This window comes from Balaenoptera physalus, assembly GCF_965194825.1.
Source record: "Balaenoptera physalus genome assembly, chromosome: 1".
Lineage (NCBI taxonomy): Eukaryota > Metazoa > Chordata > Mammalia > Artiodactyla > Balaenopteridae > Balaenoptera > Balaenoptera physalus.
In genome coordinates, this window is record NC_138882.1 from 17,938,348 (window position 1) to 17,957,135 (window position 18,788).

The 18,788-nt window shown below is 45.7% G+C and overlaps 1 protein-coding gene across 3 annotated transcripts in view; it reads left to right on the plus strand.

Moving 5' to 3' along the window:
* Nucleotides 1-207: 207 nt before the first annotated feature.
* Nucleotides 208-18,788, plus strand: part of TGFB2 (transforming growth factor beta 2) — an 84,694-nt gene continuing 66,113 nt past the window's right edge. The window contains exons 1-2 of one of the 3 annotated variants that reach the window (XM_082427361.1): nt 208-1,962; nt 16,428-16,511. In XM_082427361.1, the coding sequence (XP_082283487.1) occupies nt 1,617-1,962; nt 16,428-16,511 (430 nt within the window). In that variant the 5' untranslated portion in view covers nt 208-1,616. The remainder of the gene's footprint in view (nt 1,963-16,427; nt 16,512-18,788) is intronic. The other 2 variants (XM_082427359.1, XM_082427360.1) reach the window with 2 other exon arrangements.

Genomic DNA, 18,788 nt, shown 5'->3' on the forward strand with positions numbered 1-18,788 from the left:
AATCACTGTTGTCAGGGCGCACACTCCACCTCCTCCCTCCCTTCCCCACAGCCGTCCTCATTTCCACACCCCCTCAACGGTTCAGGGAGAGCTCGTGGTCTAAGTAAACGAGAGGACTTCTGACTGTAATCCTAGCACGTCACTTTGTTGAAGGCAAACACGTGGTTCAGAGAGAACTTATAAATCTCTCCTCCCAGGCAGGATCGTGATGTTATCTGCTGGCAGCAGAAGGTACGCTCCGAGGGGAGCTCCAGAAGCTCCCGACCAGAGAGAGAGAGAGAGAGGGAGGGAGAGAAAGGCAGGCAGAGGCAGCCGGAGAGATACAGAGAGACCGAGAGGGAGGCAGAGAGAGAGACACACAGGGAAGAGCGAGAGCGCAAGTGAAGGAGGCCTGGCGAGAGGGATGGAGAACCTAGGATAACGGTCTAGGGAGCCATTCGGGGGCAAACCGAGGGGCTGCCTGGCCGCAGAAAGGAGAAAGGAGAGGATCTACTGCAGGCTGCCAAGTGCCTACTACCCTCAGCGAGAAAGCCCAAGTGGGAGAGAAACCAGGAGTGGGTGGGCAAGGGTGGGAGTCCAAGGGAACCCCTTCGTAACCCCCTAGGAATAAAACTCCCCTGTCGGCGCGTCCCGGGGCTGCCGCTGCGGTCCGCGGGGGGCGAAAGCCACGGCGGCGGCCGCCGCTCGTCTGTTGCCGGGTTGGCGTTTGGAGCGAGAGGAGAAGGAGGAGCGGAAGGAGGGAGCTGGAGGCCGGACGCGTTCGCCAGCGGCGGCGGCGGCGGCAACGTGGAGTGACCGGGCGGGTCGGCGCGCCGGCCGGGGTGTCGGCCCCCGCGCGCAGCTCCGGGAGCAGGATCCTCGCCGCCTCCCTCCGCGGCCTCCGCGGCCCCCGCCGGACCCGGCCGAGCCCCGGGCGCAGCGCGAAGCGCTCCCGCCTCCCCGCCGCGGGCCGGGCTCGCTCCCAGCGCGCGCACACGGGCGCGCGCGCGCACACTCACACACACACTCACACACGTGTGCGCTCCTCCGCTCCGGAGCTGCTGCTGCTCCTGCTCTCAGCGCCGTAGTGGAAGGCAGGGCCGCGCCGCTCCTTCTTTAAATATATAAATTGGAGCCGGCCGGCCTCGGCCGCCCCCCTGACAGCGCTGCCCGCGCCCCTCCCGCCGGCGCGCCCGCTGCCAGCCCCGGGACCTTTTCATCTCTTCCCTTTTGGCCGGAGGAGCCGAGTTCGGATCCGCCACTCCGCACCCGAAACTGACACACTGAACTCCGTTTCCTCCTCCTCAATTTATTTCTGCCTAATAGCCACTCGTCTCTTTTTTTCCCCCCCCCCATCTCGTCGCTCCACGAAAACTTCTGCTGACTCCCCCAAGTGAAGCTTCCCCCTTGTCCGTCGTGTATTAATATTTCCACTTGGGGAACGACTTGCCTTTTCTTTTTAAAGGAATTCAAGCAAGATAGCTTTTTCTCTCGGACATTGACTCCCGATTGTTTGCAAAAGTTTCGCATTAAAAAAAAAAAATCTACCTGATCTGTACTTTGAGAGTTGTTGGTTTCTTTTTATTTTTCTTACTTTTTTACTTTTTAAAAACAATTTTTTTCCACCTTAAAAAAAAATGCACTACTGTGTGCTGAGCGCTTTTCTGCTTCTGCATCTGGTCACGGTCGCGCTCAGCCTGTCTACCTGCAGCACGCTCGACATGGACCAGTTCATGCGCAAGAGGATCGAGGCGATCCGCGGACAGATCCTGAGCAAGCTGAAACTCACCAGCCCCCCAGAAGACTACCCCGAACCCGAGGAGGTCCCCCCGGAGGTGATTTCCATCTACAACAGCACAAGGGACTTGCTCCAGGAGAAGGCGAGCCGGAGGGCGGCCGCCTGCGAGCGCGAGCGGAGCGACGAGGAGTACTACGCCAAGGAGGTTTACAAAATAGACATGCCGCCCTTCTTCCCCTCGGAAAGTAAGTACCGCTCCCCGCTTCCACTCCCCGGGGCTTAGCGCTGCCCGAGGCTTCCAGAACCGCAGCCACTCCAGGGATCGCCCTGCCCTCTCCGGGTCCCAGCTCGCTCCTTCCCCTGCTCCTGTCCTCCGTCCCACCCACCTCCTTGCCAGTTGTGTGCTTGAGGACGTTAGGCTTTAAAACGTGGACTTGCGACTTTTAATTTTCTCCATTTCTCCCTTCCCCCAACGCCCCCGTCTTTTATAAGGCGTTTTTCTCTTTTTTTCTCTTCCCTGGAATTCTCGACTCGGCCACCGGCTAGGAGTCAGCCCTCCTCTGTCAAACTTGGAGGCGCTCCCTGGGGCCGCGTTAAACCGGGAAACCTTGGTGGGTTTGTTTTCTTTGCTCCGATTGGCCTGAAGCCCGCCGAACTGGTGCACGAGGGGTTAAAAAAAAAAAAAAAAGTGGCTCAAAACTAGCCTCTCCGGAAGGCGCCCCTTTCCGTGCCGACCTATCAGCTGATTCCCCAAGCCTTCCCTATTGTCTCTAACTCCCCGAAAAATGTCAGCATCGCCAAGACGAAACCCGATCTGGAGACCCCTCCAAAAACCTACCTCCAACCCCTCAATTCTTGAATCTACTGCCTCGGCGAGGTGTTTACATTCCCCCCAAGGCGAGATCTTGTAACCACGTCCCCTTTTGATTTCACCTGGAATGGTAGAAAGGACAGCTTCGTTGCTGACTACGTTTAAAAGGGTTTTTCCTTCACGTTATTTTTTTCAGAATTCACTCAAACCTGCCTTCTTAAAATCGCCGGTGTAGCAGATCCTTTTTCTTATGCGTTTATCGTTTATCTTTCTCACTCTTGAGCCCGGTGTTCCCTGCCCTTTCATAGGCTTCCTGCAGTCACTTCGTTGCATTCCTAAATCTCAGCGTAGAAGACAGCCGATTTTTTTTTTTTTTTAAACTGGCTTCTCTGAGGGCAGTGTCCTCAAAACCAGCTGGCATACAGTAGCAACGGGAGTGAATGATTTATTGTTAAGAGTTCTTTGAGGGGAAGGGAAGAGGGCAGTTAGCTTAGAATGATTTCCAAGTTCTTTAAAAAAAAGAAAAGAAGAAGAAGCATATATTGATGCCTGAGAGGGTTAAATACCAGGAAGAAGAAAAAGAAAAAAAAAAGAGCTCCAACATTTGCCTATTCCAAATCCCAAGTCGTACACTTTTCATTGGTTGCCCATCTCTCTCCTCCCCTTTCCATGCCCTATATACTCCCTGGCTGCCTTCACAACGTCTCTGTGTCTTGCCTACAGAGATAATATGGCCATCTTGGTAATTTTATCCTAGAGGTTCTAATTGCAGGGTGGTGCTTTTCTTTTTGAATATTTATATTTAGTTTGACAAGTCGTAGTTCCGGGACTTGCCATGCCTTGTATTTGATGGTCTCAGATTGTCAGCTGAAGTATCCAACCCCAGGCTTCCTGGCGACCTCTGTTTTGCTGCAGCATCATCTCTTCTTGTTGAAGAGCAGAGCTGAAGCAGGAGATCCTGGCAAGCGGGATGATTTTATTATTGTAATTACATCACCATCCACAACGGTGGTGATAAATACACTCCACCCTGGTGATTCCCCCCCGGGGAGTGAAGGAAAGCTTTCTACCTGGGGTGGAGCCAAGGAGATAATTAGGAAAGAAAGTTCATTGTAATTAGTCCAAAATCATTGAGACCCAACAGGGAGTTGAGTCAGTTTGCTTTCTCTAGCACGTGCAACCATTCTCCTGGAATTTGGGCAGGCGGGGCAGTTATGTTATGTAGAACCAGAACAAGCCAAGCCTTCGATGTTTACCTGCAACAGCTCTCATGAATTGCTGGCACTTTCATAACAGAGAGGAGGAGGTCTGATCCCTTCATGAGATAGGTGTGGAGAGAGCAAATTATCCAAGAGGGTGTTCATTCTTTGTCCTTTCAAGCACTCTTCAGTCTAAAGAACTGAGGTGATCCCACGCAAGATTATCATCATCACCAAATCGGAAAAAATTCTCAAATTATTAGGGTTTCAGAGGTTGGCATCTCAGGTGGGTGTGTGGATTCCCTCTGCTTCCTCTCCCAGCTACCAAAGAAATGAAAGCCTCCGATCAGTGCAGGGTAAAATATAAACTATCAGTCTTCCTACAAAGAGTACAGGCTTCTTAAAGCCTTAAAGGAAGTTTAGGAGCAGAAAGCCTTATTAATAGCAGATTTGATACTACTGTGCTAGGACTGTGGATAATTTTATAGAAAGTAGGTTAACTGATTTTCCAGTACTTTCTAGTTATACTGGAATATAGTGAACCCTTCCAAAAAAAAGGAAGAAAAGAAAAAAAAAAAATCACTCCACCATATTTTTAAAGGGCAAACTGAAAGGACAGCATTGGCTTACATACCAGCTTTCCCTCTTTAGGACCTTTCCGCCTAACTTTTAACTCGATCCTCCCTGAAGTGATGGTGGGGAGGAAGTGTGCCTGTCATTTCTTGAAGGGAATCCGCAGCGGGTCATAAGCCCCAGAGATGAAGGCATGGGAAAGATCACTGGTTCATTTTTTACCACCAACTTATTAGCTTTCAGGGAGTGACTTCAGCTCAAATATTACAAATATGTTCTAATCATACTCAACGAGCTATATATCATTACAGATTGTTGGTAGCCCTTTGCAGGACATTTTATACAGTTCAGACGAAATGTTTTTAGCAATGCGGAGTTTTAAAAGTAAAAATATGAGATATTGTATATGCCTTCAGGCATATTTTGTCTTAAATATTATCCTTGGCCCAGCATACTATATAAATACAGTAAATATGAATAGAACTGGCCAGGTGCCAATCTCCTAGGATGAATTTTAGTCAAGAAGGTATTTATGGGATATAAATAATACTGTGTCAACATTTGAAGAAGGGATCTGATTAGTTTTGAATTTATTCGTATTGATCTTTTCACATGCTGTTAGTTTAAGGCTCAAAGTGGAGTTATGCTAAGGTTTACCCATACTTTACCCAGTGGGAATTAGTGGACTTCTCGTCCTTTTGACAATCCACTTGAACTTCAAGCACATCTATTCAAAAGACACTGTACAGGGCTTTAGAAATTTAGAAAGAGTGATTCCACATAACAGAGTAAGAATCCAAATGATTAACAATTAAAATATGTAGACCCTTCGACAGTCAAAAAAAAAAAAAAAAAAGGAAGAGACAAAAAGGTTTATTTTCTTTCTTTCCCCTCTCTTTTCCATGTAACAGATCAGGCACGTGTTGTGGTTCTAACTGTGGTGATTTTGTCCCTTCCCCCGCCCACACCCTCAGGGAACATTTGGCAATGTCTGGAGACTTTCTGGGTTGTCATGACTGGGAGTGGAAGGGCCAGGGGGCCAGGGATGTTGCTCAGCATTCTAGAATGCACAGGAAAGGTCCCTTTTCCACCGCCACCCCCATACATCAAAGAATTATCCAGCTCCAAATGTCGGTAATCCCCACGTGGAGAAAGCCAGTAACCCTGGGATTTATTTGCAGTTGCTGAATTCTGCTAGTAGTACCGTTTCCAGAGTAATAATCTGAAAGTAAAACATCTTTATCATCAAAAGGACATTAACATGGAATAGAAAGATAATCAGAAAGTTTTCTTAAGCAAGTGGGACTATGAATTTGACTCTTTGGTATGGTGTATACTTTATTATTATGATCTTAAAGGGCCTAAATTAGAGGCATCAAAAGTTCCCATTCATTTAGCCTAAGTAAGGGTGTCGCTCCACCCATCTGTAACTTCAGTCAGCAGCAATGTGATGTTAGTCAGGACAGAGAAAAAAAGAAGTGAGGGATTATTGTGGATTTTCCTTGCAAGGAAAATAAGCAGCTCATGTTAAGGAAGAGTGGAATCTCCAAGCTCGGCAATGGAAGAAAGTAAATAATCATGTTGGTTTATTCTATCATATTGAATTAGATAAACTAAAATATACAGCCTGAGACATTACGGTGAGGTTTCCTTTGTAATTGTTTCACATAAATGCTAAACATTTAATACCAAGCAATCTCTTTTTCTATTTCCCCTGTAATTTTCCAAGTGAAATTGAGGAAGATAGAGAGAATATCAATCGCACTATGGTTTGGGGGGCATGCAACTTAACATTCTATTCATGGATATATCTTTCTGTGTACACATTGCTGGACTATCAGCCAATTGCCCGATGAAGGAAAATATTAGCAGTTGCTGGAACATAGTACTATTTTTGCTTGATGTTCAGGGATTTTTTTTTTTTTCTGTTTCTTAAATTGAACTATAGTTGATTTACAATATTGTGTTAGTTTCAGGTACACAGCAAAGTGATAGGGATTTTATTTTTCAGATTCTCTGTGGATGTGTGAGAAAGAGAGAGACAGAGAGAGAGAGAGACAGAGAGAGAGAGAGAGACAGAGAGGGGTTCTCTGTGGATGTGTGAGAAAAAGGGACAGAGAGAGAGACAGATTTGAACCCCTTCCCTAGACTTCCCCATTGATTGAGTTATTAACACACAGCAGACCCAACTTTAATTCCCCCACTTGTATTGCATCATTGCTTGTACTAACTCTAGTGCCTAATTGTGGTCTCATTTAACTTTAGGCTACGTTCTCTTCCAGGATTTTCTCTCTTTTCTTTCTTTTACTTTTCAAAGTCTAGGAAAGCTCCTCAAAGAGATATACTGGTTATAACTGAAGCAGTTGGGCCGTCTTTGTTGCCAAGGGAGGCCAGTCTCCTCTCCTGAGGAGTCCCCACTGGATGGAGGCTGGGCTTTGTGAAGCTGGAGGGGTAGATGGGGACCAGCTGACTTGGCAGAGGCTCCGGGAGCCTTCTGTGTCTCCACAGCGACCCCTGGGGTCTACTCAAGGAGCTGCACTTTTTTGAACGATGCCTTCTCCCTGGTGAAGAGATGCTGATGTAACCCAGTCACAGCATCTTTCATAGAAAAAGATATGGAAGAATGACAGATCCTGTTTCCTAGAGGAAACTGAGATGTGAGAAAAGGGCTAATGACTCACTGTTGATCCCATATCAAATCTGGGTTAGAACAAAGGAGGTCACGACTCCTAGGCCTTTGCCCAGAGATTACAACACACTTCAAGCTGCATCTTTAGAAGGGTAGGGAAAATAGAGTGGAAGAGCCTGGCCCTGGGAGAGACGTACAAGCCGACCACCGAGGTGGGATTCTGGGGGGACTCCTCCCTCCCCGCCGCCACCCCCAGCCCTTTACAGGTTCAGTATTAAGGTGAGCCAGGAGCAAAGAGCCTGCAGGGAAGAGCTCTGGAAACAGCCCTGTCAGCTCTCTTGATGTAGCATTTCCGGTCCTGAGGGATCCTGGAGAGAGGATGTGGATTTGCCAGATGTGCTTGCTCTCCTTAGGCAGCCCGACTGACTGCCGAAGGGTGGATCCACTTTGCAGATTCTGAACAGCTTGATGAAATGTGCCTCTGGCCGAGATAAACAAACGTTTCCATTGTCATTTTGAAACCATATGGTGTGCTTTGGGTTTTTAATAGTCTTTAAACAAAGATACTTTTTAACCTAGGAATTCAGTGTTCTCCAGGTAGTTTCAATTTAATCACATGCTAGGGATTCTCTGATGGGTTTGTTTAGACTGAAAAGCTTGTTTCCATCCTGTGTTTGGGAGAAATTCGCCTCATGCTGCAGTCACAAGTGGGTTTTGGTGGTTGTCACTGGCTTTGTCTCTTTTCTAGCCTCCGATAGGTTAGAACTACACTGAACTGTGACCACCACCTTGCTTCCGGATTGGCTTGGTGGCCTTGACTCTGCATCAGCCCTCCCCCTTGACCTCTTCCCCACAGGCTCTAAATTGCCTCCTTGTCCTTCTCTCTTCTGGAATATCTTTGTGTAGGGTGGAGAACTTCATTCAACCATGGCTCCGTTTCTTCACTTGTAAAGATGAAGAAGATGCTGGCTTCCTAGGGTTGCAAAGGACTGACCATGACCTGTGTAAAGAAGTCCTGAGCTCTGCTTCTGGCACTTAGTAGACCTGCTTTGCATGCCAGCTGTTAACCATTGATTCTCAGACACCATTGATTTTAAGGTGCACTGTTATTTTATGTGCCACAAAGAAAGAAATATCACTGACCATTGACTATAATGTGCCATTGATTATGAGATATTAAAAGGAGATATTTTAGAGATATTCCAGTATGATTAGAAGGGATGCTCTGGGGACCACTCCCACCAGCCCGGGATGTCTCGGGACCAACATCTCATTCATTTCTTAGTAAGTTCCACTCAGTGGGTCTGTTTCCCTGGCTCACTCGGATTGGTCCTTAGGTGACCTTTGCCAGCTAAGGGGCTGGGAACAGAGACTGGCAGGGCTGGTAATCCAGCATGCCCAGCACTATCTAATCCTCATATAGGGAGGCCTTGAGAATTTAGGCTTCGTAGGTAAGATCTCAGATGTCTTAGATAATATCCAAGACCTTTCAGGGTCAGGCCCCTCCTCCTTGCTCAGCAGCCCCCCAACTAAATCCCCCCAAGAAAACTACACTCCAGCCAGATCACCCTCTTTGCCTTTACCCAAATGGGCCCTTTATTTTCTGTGCCTCCAGCCCTTTGTTTATGTCATTTCTTCCACTTAGAGATCCATCTTTTAACACCTTTAAATGTCCTTCGAGGTTTAGTTAGTACCATCTCCTTATGAAACCTTCATTGATGTTCTTTGTCCTATTTAAGTGGCTCTTCCTCTGCACTCTCACAAGACTAACATTCATCTCTATCTCAGCCTCTTTTCTTTTGCTGTAGGTAAAATCTAGCTGTGTCCTGACCTGTCTTCTTCATCGGTTTGTAAACTGCCTCAGAACAGGAACCCACTCTGACTTATCTCTGTTCTTACAACACATTGTTGTTGCTCAGTCAATGCTTAATAAAGGAATGAGCGTTTCCCTTTAGAGAATAAGATTGAGTTACCAGAAGAAGGATCAAGAGTTCAAAGCATTAGGACCAGGAGATACGGAGAGACAGAAATCTACTCACCTCCGTTACTGGGGACAATGTTCTTGATGGATCTTGTCCCCGTGCTGAAGGCAACACAGGCTTCTCAGAACCATTCATTTCCTGTTTCCAGTTTTGCAGATAAAAATGAAAATGATGGTGATAATGATGATGATGAAAGCAAGCTAACGCTCATCGGGTACATACTACGTGCCAAGCATAGTTTTAAATATTTTACATGCATGCACTTATTTCACACTCAAAAGTGACCCTATACGGTCCAGACTGGTATTTTCCCTGTGACACATGAGGACATGGCTATAACTATTTCTATCAGCGATGTCTTCCTGGAAGTCAGACTTTTAGGTACCACAAGTAATAGAGGCCCCAAATAGAGACCAGGAAATGGAGAGGATGACTTTTCCTGCCCTCTTGCAAAATGATACAGTCCCTCCCTGAAAGGGTGGTGACTCTCCTCACCTGGCAGGGATTACATTCATAGAAGCTCTGCATTCTTTCCCTCCAGAAGGAAATCTACTTCTGAAGCCTTTCCTACCACCCTGGGTCTCTCTTCTTGCCTCCAACACAGTCTTCCACTTTTATCTCTGCACTTGGTTGATACAAAAATTGTGATTTCTCAAGTCTCCTGGTCTTGATCTTGAACTGCAACCATTTTCTTCACAAAATGTTTATAAATTTGATTGATAGGTGATTCGTCTTGTCTCTCGCAGAAAATTAATTTATTGAGGAAGGCAGGACGGTGTTGTACAGTGAGCACAGACTTGAGAGCCAGACAGCCCCAAGAAGTAAAAGAAAGAGAATAAATAAAAGGGAATTGCACCAGAGGAATCTCAGAGGCTGAAAGGGAAGAGGGAACATCAAAGACAAGAAGTCCTACCCCAGGCCAATGGCAGTTGTTAAAATGTTGTCTTGTTTGGATTAGCAACTTGGCTGTCTCAGTGCAAGTTATTAAATCTGCCTCGTTGACATTTAAGTTGCTTCCTGCTGAATTCAGATCTTAGCTCTGCCATCACTGGCTTGGTGACCAGGCGGAAGCCCCTGCACTTAAGCTGATCTCAGTTTGTTCACTTGTAACGATGAAGAAGATGATATCTGCCCCCTAGGGTTGTAGAGGATGGATGGTGACATGCAAAGAAAGGCCAAGCGCAGCTGATTCTGGCACTTAATAGGCTTGCTTTACGCGGCAGCTATCATTCACTGAATCTCAAACGCTGCTGATTTTACAGTGCACCATTATTTTATATGCCACTTAAAAAGAAATATCACTGCCAATTAATTGTAACGTGTCATTGATCCTAAGAGGGCATCGGGATTTTAGAAGTATGAAAATATGAAAACTATGCAAAATCAGTGAAGTCACATAAATGTTTGTGGATTGGGAGAATAGCGGTCCCCGTGCATGTAGCAGAGTGCTGCCTAGAAGCACATCGAAAATAAAATTAAGTGGGAGCATGATATCTGCCCTCAGAAAACGTTTCTATTTAGTAAACTTTAAGAGCCTCCGACTGGTAATCGCCACCTCTGGCACCAGAAGCAGGCGGTCCGCATCACGGATTCCTCCCGGCTGGAGTGTCTTGCTGTGTATGCTCAGTGCGTTAATATCCGGTTTTGATTTTTTTTTTGTTTTGTTTTGACATCTCAAGATGTTACCAGTTGTTTCAAAGGGACGTTACATTTCTAGGGAAAAAATGTTGAAAATTATTTTAACGGCTCTCTCTGAGTACACGTATGAGTCACATAGCACTCACCTCTTTATCTTTCTGGGCCTTAGAGGCTGAAATCCAACAAAGGAAGGGGGGGAGGGTATTGCTCAGAAAAGGCGAACACGCAGAAGGGACTTGTGGGCAACGTGCCTCTGGGCTGACGCGGCCCCTCCTCCCAGGCCCCCTGTCTCACCCGCTCCCCTGGGGAGAGGCTCTGTGGAGAAGGAAGCCAGGACGTTTGGACCTCCCTGCATCTCCATGACCTGGCACCAGCCACAGCAGTTTCTTCGCTGTCAGGCGACTCATTTAAAAACAGACTTCTAGCAGCAAAATGCCATTGGGGGGTAGAAGTCTCCCAGAGGAGAATGGGCGGGAGGAAGGGGAGAGGGTGGTGAGAAGTCACCACAAAGGGTTTGAGGAGGAAATGAACACTTAGGAGGTGATGTCAGAGAGGAGAGGCCGTCCTCGGCCCAGGGTAGCTGCTAGCAGGGCAAAATGCTCTCCGCGTGGGGTAGCATTCTGGCTTTCCTGGGGCTACCGAGTAAAACCATTTCGTTGGTATGAGAAGACGTTGCCGTCCAAGAGGAATCGAGTTTACTGGATTTAGCGTCTTGTTAGAAGGAGGGAAAGCCTGCTGGTGCCCAGAAAGCTCTTCTGTGTGGACCAGCCCCCATCCCTTCATTCTCAAAAATGAGCCCTTGGATTTGGTTCTGCCTGATAAGTCAAAAATGTGGGGCTTAGATGTTCCTTTAATCACAACAACTTGAGGAACTTAAAGCAAATGGAAAATGCTTTCTGGATGTTACAAAGCCCAGACCTTCTGAAAATAGTTCAAATGCATTTCCAACCTCCCCAGGCAGCTGTTTGCTCTCACACTGGCGTGTTGCACACATCTCTGTCCACAGAGAGACTGCCACTCTCCCTTCGGGCCTTCCTCGCGGCCTCCGTGTCAGTAATTAGGAAGCAGGACGTTCCTGAGGGAGAGACGTGGTGTTTCTGAAAGGAGAGTCATGGGGCAGCTGTTGGAGAGTAAGGCTGCTTTTTTGGAGATGTTTGTTTCAGGAAGTGCTGTAGCATCTTTTCAGTCTCAAGGAAGAAAAAGAAAAATGTTGTGACTTTGACCTTGGCGCTCCGTCCCTTTGGCTTTTGCTATCTAACCCACACCACACTGACAAATACCACATCTGTCTTGACAAGCTAGTTCACAAATAACTGCTCATTCATAACTTTAGGCTGTTGTAAGAATCCTTATTTGTTACTTCAGCTTGTGAACGAGAATGCACAGTTCGGTTTTGAGAAAGACATTGAAACGATCAGAAGTCCACTGGTCTTTGCAGATCTCAGGGGAAGCACTATCTAAAAGAGAAGACCATATTTTTTAATGCATTTTAAGAGCGCTAAAATATATTACTGCCCATAAATGGGAATTTTCTGGGAAAGGTAATTTTTAAGTTTTGGAGTCACTTCAGTATTGGGAATTCAGCACTTCTTAGATCAAATTCATCAGGGATTATTCTCTCTAGACCACACGTAGCAGTCACTTTGTCATTCCTTCCACTGGGGGGTTTTATTCTTATAGGGTCATTTATTTCCCTATCCATTGACTTAATCTCATTTTCACTCTGCTTTGACAACTTAATGACCATGCCATTGAAGTTGTTTCTTCTTGCTTTATAATAAACTCCTATAACTCAGTTGCTGGCTGAGACAGGCCAAAAAGGGGGCTGGCAAAGGGGGGCGGGGAAGGTGGATGACTTATTCTGATTCGACTTTAGAAGGAGAAAAAAAGAGGAAAATCACAGACTGAGGACATTTCTTTGTAGAAGATGGGTGATTTGGTAAAGGAACTGCCCACTTGGAGGTCTGTCAGGGTTTTCTGTTGGGGAAGTGTTTCTACATCCAAGTTCACACCTTAGCATCTGGGGCTCTGGAAGTTAAGGAGAGAGAAACAGAGGTAAGAGCTTTTACCCGGAAGTAGCCGGGCAGAACCAAAGGAGAATTAGTTATGGCTGTCACCTCAGGTTCTAAGGCAGCAGTTCTCACCCTTAGATATGTCTATTACACAGTCATTTTGATCTGAATAGTAACTTAGTCATTCATTTGTACCTCCCTGGAGTATCAAGCCTTAGGTTGTTAAGTGTGTTAGTAGAGTTCACTGGTCACATCTGTGAACCCACTCCTAAGCGGCCGTTGTTTCACCTACTCAACTTTTGCTTTTCTCCTCCATGGAATTAGGTGGCAGGTGCTGGTTTGTCTTGTAGAGAGAAATATTTCAGAAGAATTCCACTGTCAGAAAACATCACCATCAATAATGAAACTCTGTGTATAAGGTCATGTCTAATTTCATTCATTCTTTGGCAATTGTACCAGGATTCTAGAAAGAGGGTCTTGAGCCAAGCTGACCCCGAGTCATTAAACACTGGGGCTCAGCGGTTTGCACTTTCTCAGTAACATTTACTGGGGATTCTCTAAGTGGAGTAGAAACTCACTGTCGTCTACTGCTGGGAGGAAATGACAGTACCCACTTCCAGAATTGCTGTTATCGGAGAGATGTTTGCTTGGAGGATGTTTGGGTGGAGGGCTGGGGAGGGATTGAGGGGGAGGGCTAATTTGATGTGGAGTTTACTGCAGCATTTTTAACGACATTTAATTCTGCTTAAGATATCATTGCGTTAAGAATGGCTTTCTCTCTGACTGAGAGACGCTTTCACGCTACATAAAACCGTTACTCAGAACAGACAGCTCTTAGGAGAGAAAGGTTTCTCTGTGATCCACCTGGTTGGGTTGTGTTGAGGTCAAATGAGCTTTTTGTAAAAGGCCTTTCTAACCTCTAAGTCACAAAAGCCTACACCAGTGCTTCCTGAATTTTACCAAGCAAAAGAATCACCTGGAGTGCTATGTGCAGATTCCCAAACCTTTGCCTGCTACCCTCCATCCAGATTATTATTCAGTAGTTTTTGTTTGTTTGTTTTGTTTTGCTTGGCCGCGCTGTGCTGCTTGTGGGACCTTAGTTCCCCGACCAGGGATTGAACCCGGGCCCTCGGCAGTGAGAGCGCGGAGTCCTAACCACTGGACCGCCAGGGAATTCCCAAGATTATTATCCCGTAGTTTTGAGGGGAGCTCCAGATAACTGCCTCTTGACAAGAAGGCCAGGTGATTCCCAAGCAGGTAGTTCAGAAACTCACTCTGGAAACACTGTGTATTTGGGTTTTGTTGCTTTATTTCTTAGCTGTGTCATCACAGGCAAAAATGAGTCCCAACCCTTTTATAATTAGCTTCATTGTTTCTTAGTTATTTTGTAAATGCCCCATGCAAAATTTTAATTCCAGGACTGTTTTTCTCTTTTGACTTATGTGAGCCATACGAGTACCCCATTATTCATGACTGAGTGCCCAGGTAATTCTAAACATTTTTATTTCTCTAGGACTATTCATGTCTCAGATTTTTCATAGGGTTTCATCTTTTAAAAAGCATTTCACATGGACGCCAAACCTTACTGATCTGAAAAAGTTTATGCATACCACAGTGCCACTTCAAACACATAGATGTTGAAAGTTGATTTTTACGAAAACTAACAGTTACTTTCTTTGGCCTAAATCATCCCTATTCGCATCATTTATCTCTCCACCCAGTTCACGGGCTTAACTTCAGAGGCACTGGATCAGCACCAGAGCAGCCTGTTCTTTGGCCCTGCTTAAAAACCAACCAACCAACCAAACAAACAAACAGAAAAAGGAAGGGGAGGAAAGAAAGCATTTTAATGCTGTAGCTTGATGGCGGAGAGAGAGTAAACCAAAGGTGCATACTTGAGGACTGCAAGTTGGAAACGACAAATGATGACAGTTAGCTTGCCTTGTTTCCCCACAGACTTCGTTTGACCCCAGTGACCTGGGGCGATTTCAGGGATATGGATTCCGGTAATAGAAGCATCCTTCTTTGGCACCACAACACCCACTGGCCTGAAGAAGGTGCTGTTTCCCAGGAAAAGGAGTGAAATCCCCCCAAGAAATGCACAGGTCCCTAGTCTGAAGAGAAAGCATTGCTAACCAAGCGATGCTTTTTGCGTACCCTGCCTGTCTCTGGTTCCGTTCCTTGAGATTTTTATTGAAGATAACTTTCAGCATCTCTTTTTAGAGGTCAGATCTGAATGAGAAGACGTTGTGTGCCTTGCTGATCTTGTGACAAACAGTTTATACCCAGTCTGTAGCTTCCTGTCTTTGCTGACGGGTAATGGGAGGGAACTTTCTCTCTGTGAGGCTGTGGAAAGGGCTCTAAAAATAAACAACATGGTTGCTTATTGGTGAGAACATGTGTGAGCAGATGTCAGCTGGTAACAGCATATGGTGGCAACATGATAGCAGCGTGTTACCAAGACCTGGGTGTTGGGCCTTCGTCTTCCAGGCCATTCAGGCCATGCAGGTCCCACATCTCAATTAAAGAGGGTTTTGACTGGAAGGTGGAATCCACACAAGTGTGACTATAGGTCCCTGGGATCTTGTTAGTGGGCTGAATGTTGGAGATGGTAAGCTACAGGGCATGGAAAAAGTCTTCCTTATCTGTTTTAAAATTGAGAGATAAAAGTACAAATCTGGCAAAAAAAAAAAAAAAAAAAAAAAAGGGAGTGAGGTGCGTATGGGGTGGGAGGGAATCCACAAGACCTTTTTGTCTTTTGTCCAAAGAAGTTTTCAAGTCAGGTATAAATAGTGGCCATGCTACTTCTAGAAGACATGCCCTAGGTGAATGGAAGGTGCATGGATTTTAAGTATATTCATGCAGACCTAGAAGGCCGTCAGGAGTTTATCAAATGAGTTAGATAACTAATATTATTACATCCCTTGAGCACCTTTTATTTCTCAGTTTCTTTTAAATATCTCACTTCAGTCTTTCAAAAACCCTCAGGGATAGCATGATGTCAGTTTCATTTTATAGCAGCAGAGGCTTGGGTGCATCAAGGCGCTTGTCCAGAGATTCCCAGGAAACTAATGACAGAGCAGGGTGTCCATCTACATCTTCTCATGCAAAAATCTGATATTTATTATCGACTCTATCACAGATAGGATAGCCTTTGAACACTCAGCAGTGTTTTTAGTTGGAGGTATTTTTTGGTGTATTTTCGTTTGCAAGAATATGGTGGGCAATATACAAGATCTAGTTGCTACCTTTACTTTAAAAAAAGCAAAGTTCAGAATTTCAGGATGTCAAAACTATCATGGAAGATATTTTAATGCATTCCAAGGAGCCGTAGATTTTTAAACTGCAGCTAAGCAGCCCCAAAGCAATATACACTTGAATTTTTGATCACTGGAGAAGTTTTCATGTGCGGGTTAGAAATGATGACAGGTGGTTTTAAGAAAACTGAAATCGAGGCCAACCAAACAAAAATCAGAGTTTTACTCTTAATAAGGAGTCTGTCTTTTGTCAAAGAGGTCAAGGCCTTTCTTATTCATCTTTAATGTAAGTCAAAGTATATATTTTTACCATTTCAGTATATAAATTGTATATTGCTATTCTAACACTAGAATGTGTTAAAGGGAACGCTGGATTCAGGAGCCTGACTGCTGGTTAAGGGATGCCAAAAGATCTGGGGCGAGAATCCACAATCCCCCAGAGATCCCTCCTGCCTAGTCCCCTGGCCCTGAGTAGGGGGGACCTTCTATTTCTGGGGGAATGATAAGTACGTTCATTGAGTCCCTCTTCTGCGTTGAATCTTTGTATAGCGCTGTACAAGGCTTCTCCTCAGTAAAATAGCTAATGACTGTACTTTTTAAAACTCCTAGCTGTCTGCCCAGTTGTTACAACACCCTCTGGCTCAGTGGGCAGCTTGTGCTCCAGACAGCCCCAGGTGCTCTGTGGGTACCTTGGTGAGTACACTCGTCTGCTTTATATACCTCATTTGCCGTAGTGATAGCTGGCCCATCTGTAGTGTTTGCCTCCTGGGGGGAGCTTGTCAGAGGCAAAATAGAATTCCGAAGTGCAGCCTTGTAGCTGGACAGTCACACAGGTGCCCCCAGTTTTATAGTCAGAGTTTCTATGAGAAAGACTCATGAATGCTTTGAAGTGATATGATGACTTGATTGCAAGTATGGGGAAGAATGGATTGTGGGTCTATGAGATGTGTGTGATCCAGGGGTTACCGAGTGATTGGACAGATTGATCTCTTGACCCCCTGGGTGGATACTCTCTGGAGGGTTGAATGGTATGGCCAGAATGTCAAGGGTCCTTTTTTGGTGTCTTATTTGAATCTATGTTCTTGTTTCTGGCACATAGCAGTGGCTCAATGAATGTTTCTGGTACTGAACTGAAAGGGAAGAAGGAGATTTTCTCTCCTTTGAAGTTCTAGAGGGAGGCCTGTGGGAAACATATGCTGATCATTGTGACCTTTATGTTGCCATTAATGGGTTGCATGAGAGAATGCGGTGGTCATGGTCAAGGCTTCAGTTGACTGAACCTGGGATCTTGCCACTTCGCCCTGACCCTCAGAACAAGTGCAGACTCCCCGGAGCTAGGGCCACGTGTTAGTTTGGGGGCCACCGAAGCCGGAGGTCTCACCCCTTTCTGATTTGGAACATTAATAAATTTAGCCAGTTTTGATTGAGTGCCATCTTTTATTGTATGCTGGGCCATGAGACCACAGCAAAGAATAGGTCTTAGATGATCCTGACACTCAAGAACTCTGGCCCAGGTTGTACCCTGATCCATTCAGAAAGGGAGGAAATGGACTCACCACCCTGGCATTGGTTCCCGCTGCACTTTTGAGGCCCTGACGAAGCGTGGATTATATTGATTCTAAATGCAGGTGGAGGTCCCAAATAAGGACAAGAGAAATGTTTTTATTACCCCAGTAGATGTCTGACTCACTGGGTTATCCTACTGTGGACTTTACCATTGCCTAACCTTGCTTCTTAGGAATCAAGGAATCAAGAAATGAAATAGTTTATTTACAGTGGCCTAAGCTGGGCTTTCCTAAAAAAAAAAAAGAAAGAAACACAAAAACTGATTCTATTGAGAATATACATTTATTTTAGTACAGAAGACCTCAGAGTGGCTAGAAGCTGCCATGTGAATAAAGAGTGAATGGCTTGATCCATGCTTTTAAAGTTCCCTTTTTTGAGGCAGATTATATTTGGTTTTCCATCTCTAAATGTGTATTTTATTTCACTGTCTAAACCAAGGAGTTAATTGTCTGATTTTTTTTTTTTTTTTTTTTTTTTTTTTTTGGTCTCACCAGCTTTTTGGAAAAGACAAGGGAAAGGGATGAGAGAAGGAAAACATTTGTTGACTCCCCACTACGTCCCTGGTATTTAAGGCACGTCATCCTGGGTGGGCAGGTGGGGAGGGCGAGTGTGACATCCCCATTTTTCCCCACAGGAAACTGTGGCTTGGAGAGGTGAATACCTTGTCCTTGGTCATTGAGCTAGCAAAAGGGGCAGAGCCAAAATCTGAATTCAGGTCTGGCCCTGGTGCCCTCTACCACACAGACCCCAAACTTTTTTTATTTTATTTTTAATTTTTTTGCCCTTCCTTTTGCTTTCCCTTTGGAATCCCATCCCATTCATTTTATAATTCTCTTACCTACCACTTTGGATTCATTTCCTTTTCATGTTTTCTTCCCATAGGAAACAAGTGTAGAGGCCTACCCTAGCTTTTGGCCTCAGACACGCCTTCTCCCTCGGGGTTATTTTCGGTCATTTAATCGCTGAAAGCTTCCCTCTTTCTTTGGTGAAAAAACACTGGAAACCCACCCTGCCCCTCCTGAGTCTGGGAAAATCAGGAGTGTCTCGGAGGGTGTGGCCAGGATGGGGGAGAGAGACGCACAGATTCCCTACGGTGGGAGCCTCTCCCTCCCCACCCAGCTTCCCTCCTGGGAGGAAACCCTGTGGACCCTTCCAGACCTTCCATTCAAGACTGCTGAGCGGTGGGGCTCTGCATTTTTTTTTTTTTTTTTTTTTTTGTCTCTGTTCTTAGAAATAGTAATTGAGTAAAAATGTAAGTGAGCGGATGCCAAGGGGCAGGCGTCCAGGGTCAGGGTGAATTTCTCCATGCTGACTGTGATTCTGAACACTCGTTAAGTGGAGCCTGGCTCGTGCCAAGGGCTCGAGGGCCGTCCCTGTCACCTTGTGTGAACCGCCTCTCCATTC